At 41.7% G+C, this 6,314-nt stretch overlaps 3 protein-coding genes across 3 annotated transcripts; 1 reads left to right on the forward strand and 2 right to left on the reverse strand.

Moving 5' to 3' along the window:
- Positions 1–3: 3 nt before the first annotated feature.
- Positions 4–1,762, reverse strand: ccdc127a (coiled-coil domain containing 127a). Its single transcript, XM_028980409.1, has 2 exons — positions 1,014–1,762; positions 4–930 (listed from the first exon to the last, which is right to left on the reverse strand). Exons 1-2 carry the CDS (start codon positions 1,084–1,086, stop codon positions 254–256), a joined length of 750 nt encoding a protein of 249 aa, XP_028836242.1. The 5' UTR covers positions 1,087–1,762; the 3' UTR covers positions 4–253.
- A 122-nt stretch (positions 1,763–1,884) lies between these two features.
- Positions 1,885–2,873, reverse strand: mrpl32 (mitochondrial ribosomal protein L32). The gene is made up of 3 exons (XM_028980410.1): positions 2,693–2,873; positions 2,379–2,563; positions 1,885–2,251 (listed from the first exon to the last, which is right to left on the reverse strand). The coding sequence occupies exons 1-3, from the start codon at positions 2,781–2,783 to the stop codon at positions 1,997–1,999; spliced, it is 531 nt and encodes a 176-aa protein (XP_028836243.1). The 5' UTR covers positions 2,784–2,873; the 3' UTR covers positions 1,885–1,996.
- Positions 2,874–3,079: 206 nt separating this feature from the next.
- Positions 3,080–6,011, forward strand: psma2a (proteasome 20S subunit alpha 2a). Its single transcript, XM_028980150.1, has 8 exons — positions 3,080–3,178; positions 3,640–3,716; positions 4,724–4,856; positions 4,939–5,061; positions 5,159–5,240; positions 5,343–5,416; positions 5,612–5,669; positions 5,778–6,011. The coding sequence occupies exons 1-8, from the start codon at positions 3,138–3,140 to the stop codon at positions 5,892–5,894; spliced, it is 705 nt and encodes a 234-aa protein (XP_028835983.1). The 5' UTR covers positions 3,080–3,137; the 3' UTR covers positions 5,895–6,011.
- The last annotated feature ends 303 nt before the right edge of the window (positions 6,012–6,314 follow it).

Raw genomic sequence — 6,314 nt, forward strand, 5'->3', positions numbered from 1 at the left:
AACTGTATTCACTTCAGTAGGTTTTTATTTTTAATGTCCCGTTGTGAAGAATTTTGGACAGATGACATTCAATGCAAGAATGAGGAGCATCTAAGTTTGGACAGCTCTATATGTATTGCAGCCATAAACCTCTGGACCACAGAACAATACAGTAGATAACCAAGTCCTGGAGATTTTATGTCACACATTATGTCCACATTGCTTCAAATATTGTCCAACCTGTTCGCTCCATGCGGAGATCAGGTCATTTAGGCTATGATGGTGCTTCCATCAGAGCCTTCTCTGCTCTTTTGTGCTTCTGAATCATTATTTGCATTTGCCAATACTTGAGGTAGACCCACATCAAATGGCCATTCTTACGCTTGTCCACATTGAGGACATCAGCGCAGTGCCGATCGATTTTGAAAATATCCCTGAGGTCGCTCTCCAGATTCAGCTCCTTGAGAAGGTTGTCCTTGGCTACCTTCAACAGAAGATTCTTCTCCATCTCGAACCGCAGTTCTCTGGGAAAGGTCAGGCTACAGAAGGCCCCTTGTCTCACCACCAACCGTGTCTCCAGCTCCTGCAGCATGGCCTGGGCCTGCTGGTGCCATTCCTCCTCCCTAGCCAGAGCCCCACGGAAGGCTGCTTCGACCACGCCTGTTCTCAGCTGCTGGATCTTCTCCTGCTGAAGGTCCTCGTTCTGTTGCCGAAGTTGTCTGCGCTCCTCCACGAGCTGCCGGCTCTGATAGGCCAGACACTGACGGTACTCCTTCACTCGCTGGTGCTCCTTCTCCAGCTCCAGCTCCAGATGACTGGCTGCCCGCTGACTTTCTGTCAGGGTGTCCCTGTACTTCAGCTCCATGTGTCTGGTGACAGAAGCCATATCACTCTCAAACCTAGTCTTCAAGTCATGGATTTGTTTCTGAGATTCCCTCGTCCAGATCCATCCTAGGTGAAATGGAGGTCACAGGCAAGTAACTAAAAGACATGGAGCGGCCTACCGGGATCACACGCCAGTGTGAGACACTTACGAAAGGCCGCCAGACCCAACATCGGCACCAGCAGGGCGCAGTTCCACCTGCCCCCGTCAGCCGCGTCTCTCATGCCCCGTCTGGGACCGGGAAATGTCGACAGGGCAGCCTACATGGCCGAGGGAGTTAAAAACAAGGCATGTTTTTAGCTCAGTCAACAGCTAAAATTACTGGCGCTGTCAGAATATTTCTGCGTTAAAATACTTCGGGGTGGGACGTGGAAACAAACGGGTAGTATGTGCAAAGTCCGAAGACGTTCGAGTTCAAGCAATAGACGTGCTGATAGTAAAATATGTGTTCGTTTGTGTCTGTAACTTTTGAGTAAATCTATTATGAACAAAACATTGCGTCTAACTCCAGCGGTCCGAGAAACGTGGAGTGTTTTTGTTACCCCGACCCCCGGACATCGGTGGTATCGTCCAGTAGGCGGGAAGTTTTGGAATCTTGATGATTGACAACCAACAAAGCGAATACAGAGTCAATATTTTTAATCGCGTTTTCTTTTCCTTTTGTTCTTTTCGCAGCCACTCTAGAAAATGTAGACATCTGTGTTTTTGTCGTTCAGGTTTTTTCAGTTCAACAAGATTTTGTCTGGCTGTATGTATTAAACATATATAAATAGGTAATAATTTAATGTGATCAAAACACCAAATTTTATTTTCTATACACTATACTGAAATGTGTCCAATCATTAAGTTGAAAGTGATTGCCATTGTGAAACACTGCACACAGCAAAATGTGTCTTCTGCATTTATCCAATCACCTTAGTGAGCAGTGGCCATGAAAGGCACCCAGAGAGCAGCAATCTCTCTTTAACTTTAAATTGCACATTCAGTGATACACCATTTTAACTTATTTCTGAGAAAATGTGACTAGTATTTTGGAGTACTTTATTTGTTTAAATCAAGAACAGTTTGACATACAGGTGAAATATAATACAGCCATAGAAAATATTGCCTCATCAGAGCAATTTATTAAGCGGACTAGTGCTGGATGAACCAGGAGGGACGTTTTCGCTCACGCTCCACTATTCTTTTGTCCTTTTCAAATTCTCGAGGAATTTCATCTTTATACAGGACCACAGTCTCCACTGCTGGTGTGTTCAGAGGCTTGCCCTCCATGGCAAAAATCTGTTTTCGGATCAATGCCGTCTCTCTCTGTATCTTTGCATAGCAGAAGCCACAGAGGACGTGCTTCTGCTTCAGATTTCCACACTCTGGGCATGGTTCAATGTTTGTCTGGGGAAAATGAGAAGTAAAAGAAGGTGCTATGATAAGCTCAAAATTATATACATCATTTGACTGGTAGATGTCACCCTTGGTACGTGATATAACAAAATAGGAATTATGAACAAATACCTCTTACCTTAATGTCAATAAGCTTTCTTGGGTCTCGCCTTCTGCAACGGTTAATCTCAATTGTACGTCTTTTTTTTGGGGCTGCCATCCAAAAGATGCTGTCCAGGAAACTTGGAGTTGGGCAGTCTTCTTTTTCATTTAAATCTAGTGGCTCTTTCAAAACACCACCACCATGTACAGCCAAAGCTGGGCCTTTGGAAAACAGACGAAGTAAAATTATAACCATTCTAATGCAATTCATCGACGCACATGTGAGCCTAAAATGCAGCTAACGTTAGTTAGCTTCATTGCTAAAAGGTAAAGACACACCATGGTACTCACCGAGCTTATCCAATCCTGTCACTTCGGCTAGGGCTGTTTCCAAACGTTGCACAGAATGTCTGAGACAACTGATCAGTCGTAATAGACTCATTTTTAAGTCCGTAAGTCTGCTGCACTACCACACTCTCATGGTCACAGTGAGCGGAGAAGGGCAGACGACGTAACTCGACTACGCATGTGCCCAGGTTGCAATGCATTGTGGTTATTGAAGTTCGCAAACACCCTGACGACTAATACCTTACATTACAGCCAATATAATTGCATATAGTAATATAAATACCACAGAGACTATTTATGAAAACTGTTTGTATAAACTTGGTATTTATTAATCGTTCCGCTGTTAATGAGGACTGTACTGACAAAAAGATCTTCAGCTTTTTTACCCATGAGCCTTTGTGAGCGGAGCCACTCTTGCGTTAGCCATTGGACCGCTAACAATACAGTAATGGCAGAAAGGGGTTACAGTTTCTCTCTCACCACATTTAGGTAAGGAATTTACCGACATTAAACGGATGTCCCTGATTTAACTTGCTTCTGTGAACGTTGTGTATCGAACGTGTGATTTTTATAAGATTCGACCATCATAAGACCAACGCAGTCCTTATACAGATGCACAGTCATTGCTGCTGCTATGTTCGCTAATCTCTCATAAAATCTGTCGTAATTGGCGCTGTTATCAGTTACCAGTAACTGTTATTCACTAATGGAGAGTGAAACTATTTGCTATTCACATTTCAGTTTTTATTCATTTGTCTCATTTGATGTTTTTGGTAAATGAATGTATGACACCACTTTCACTTTCGCTTGCATGTAGCCAACTGACAACAACATTAATGCTTGACTGCATAATAAACTATACATTTCCTTGAAATCAGATTTATTGTGAAGCGGGTGTAATGACTAAAGAGAAAGTTGTCTTGTTAACTGTGTGTCATTTGATTTCACAGCCCATCTGGCAAATTGGTGCAGATTGAATATGCCCTCGCTGCTGTAGCTGCAGGAGCACCATCAGTTGGAATCAAAGGTAAAGAATTGGGTTAAAATGAGACATGAATGAGCAAATCCAAGAAAAAAAACATTTTTATTGGTGACCACCAACTACCACCTTCAGGGCTCCACAAGGTTTTACATTTACATTTACGGCATTTGGCAGGTATGAGGTAGGATTGTGCTACACCATGTTTGGCTTTGTAGGCCAGCATCAGTATTTTGAACCTGATGCGTGCAGCTACTGGGAGCCAGTGGAGGGAACGTAGCAGAGGGGTGGTGTGGGAGAATTTGGGAAGGTTGAAGATTAGTCGTGCTGCTGCATTTTGTATGAGTTGTAGAGGTTGGATGGTACATAGAGGTAGACAAGCTAGACAGAGTTACAGTAATCCAGTCGTGAGATTAATAAGGACTGAGCCAGTAGCTGGGTGGCCTGTGTTGACAGATAAGGGCGGATTCGTCTGATATTGTACAGAATCTACATGAGCGAGAAAGATTGCTGATGTGAGTTCAGAAGGAGAGTTGATAGTCTAGGTTTATAAACCTGCTTCTCATTTTTATTATATCAAAAAAGGTTATTTCACTGCCCAGGGCATAGGGCATATTCCATATTAACCTAGCAGTTAAGGAAGCGGCTCTGTAATCAGAAGGTTGCTGGTTCGAATACTGATCCTCTAAGGTGCCACTGAGCAAAGCACCGTCCCCACACACTGCAGCCCGGCGCCCACTGCTCACCAAGGGTGATGGTTAAAGGCACAGGGCAACTTTCGTTGTGTCACCGTGTGCTGTGCTGCAGTGTTTCACAATGACTTCACTTTCACTTTCTTCGATCAGTCAGTCAGACTTGAGCAAGACCTCTGGAATGGAAGGCTGAAATGTTGTCAAGCATACATAACAAGTCCAGTTGCCAGTGAAATAACCTTTTTTTGAGAACCATGAACTGGATGACGGAGAACCTTCGCAGACACATTTATTATTATTATTACTTGAAGTTTTATGTGTGTGTGTGTTATGTCATCATATTTATTTCTACCTTTATTTCAGCTTCTAACGGAGTGGTTTTGGCAACAGAAAAGAAACAAAAATCTGTCCTCTATGATGAGCAGAGTGTTCACAAAGTGGAGCCTATAACCAAACACATTGGCATGGTCTACAGTGGAATGGGTCCAGACTACAGGTTTTAAAATTTGTGGTTTTAAATGTGTGTTATAGGCATTGTGATCAATTTAATCATTGCTAACTGCCTGCCCTCTTCACAGAGTTCTGGTTAGAAGAGCACGCAAACTGGCCCAGCAGTACTTCCTGGTATATCAAGAACCAATTCCCACTGCCCAGCTTGTGCAGAGGGTAGCATCAGTTATGCAAGAGTACACACAGTCTGGGTATGTAATGTTTGAAGTGGTACAGTGGTCATCTTTATAGCAAGTAAAAGAAAGCTTCATGGAATTAAGGAGTATTAAGTGCTGTTGTATTTCCCAGTGGTGTTCGTCCTTTTGGCGTGTCACTCTTAATTGCTGGTTGGGATGAAGATCGTCCATACCTCTTTCAGTCAGATCCTTCTGTGAGTGTGTTAATGTGTTGTAAATAAAAAAAATATTTAATATGGTTTTAGAATATATTTTGGTCAGTTGACTCTCTGTTTCTGTTATACATTATCTTACAGGGGGCCTACTTTGCTTGGAAAGCAACAGCCATGGGAAAGAATTATGTGAACGGCAAAACATTTCTTGAAAAAAGGTATTAATGTTATCTGCTAACACGTGAACTCCTAGATATGTCAAGTATACTTATTTTCCAAGTAATGGGTTTTTGGTGTAAATATCTTATTCAATTAAATGTACGATAGAAGGCAAAATATAAGTAAACTAATTGCTGTGGACATAATTCCACTTCATTGCTCCATAGTAATGAATCAAACCTTTTGATTCACAGATACAATGAGGATCTAGAACTGGAGGATGCTATTCACACTGCCATTTTGACTCTTAAGGTTAGTCTAAAATGCTTTTTGCAATTTGAATGCTATAAAGGCCCAGTGTTTCATGTGAATGCTGAATAATTACTGTTCACTTTGACATGTGGGTTAACTGTATTTCAGGAAAGTTTTGAGGGTCAGATGACGGAAGACAACATTGAGGTAGGCATCTGCGATGAGGCTGGATTCAGACGACTCACTCCTGTTGAGGTCAAGGACTATCTTGCTGCCATTGCCTGAAAAACTGCTGTGAAATCACAATGAATTTTGTTTGCTGTTTGACAGCATTTTTATAGTTTGTATTTTTGCTGATACTGTAAACAAAAAATAAATGAATGTCCTTATGAAGTCATTTTATACATGTATTGTCATTTACATTTCTATAATTATTCATGTAAAATTGATACAATGAGAGAAGATAATCCTTTACCAACAGTACAGTATAAAAAGTACACTGTACAAAGAATCTGAAAATATAAATATGTATAACTGAAGATTCTCAGTCATCCAGGTGAAATTGTCTGAAAGTTGAGTCATGGCAACTGGACTTTCTTTCTTTAATGTAGAGACGTTTCTCTACATTAAAGAATCCTGCATGGGGTGAGAGATGTTATTCAACAGGGACTCCACTGGTCCAGAGGGCATCCTAGAACAGAAACT

Source organism: Denticeps clupeoides, chromosome 5 (assembly GCF_900700375.1).
Source record: "Denticeps clupeoides chromosome 5, fDenClu1.1, whole genome shotgun sequence".
Lineage (NCBI taxonomy): Eukaryota > Metazoa > Chordata > Actinopteri > Clupeiformes > Denticipitidae > Denticeps > Denticeps clupeoides.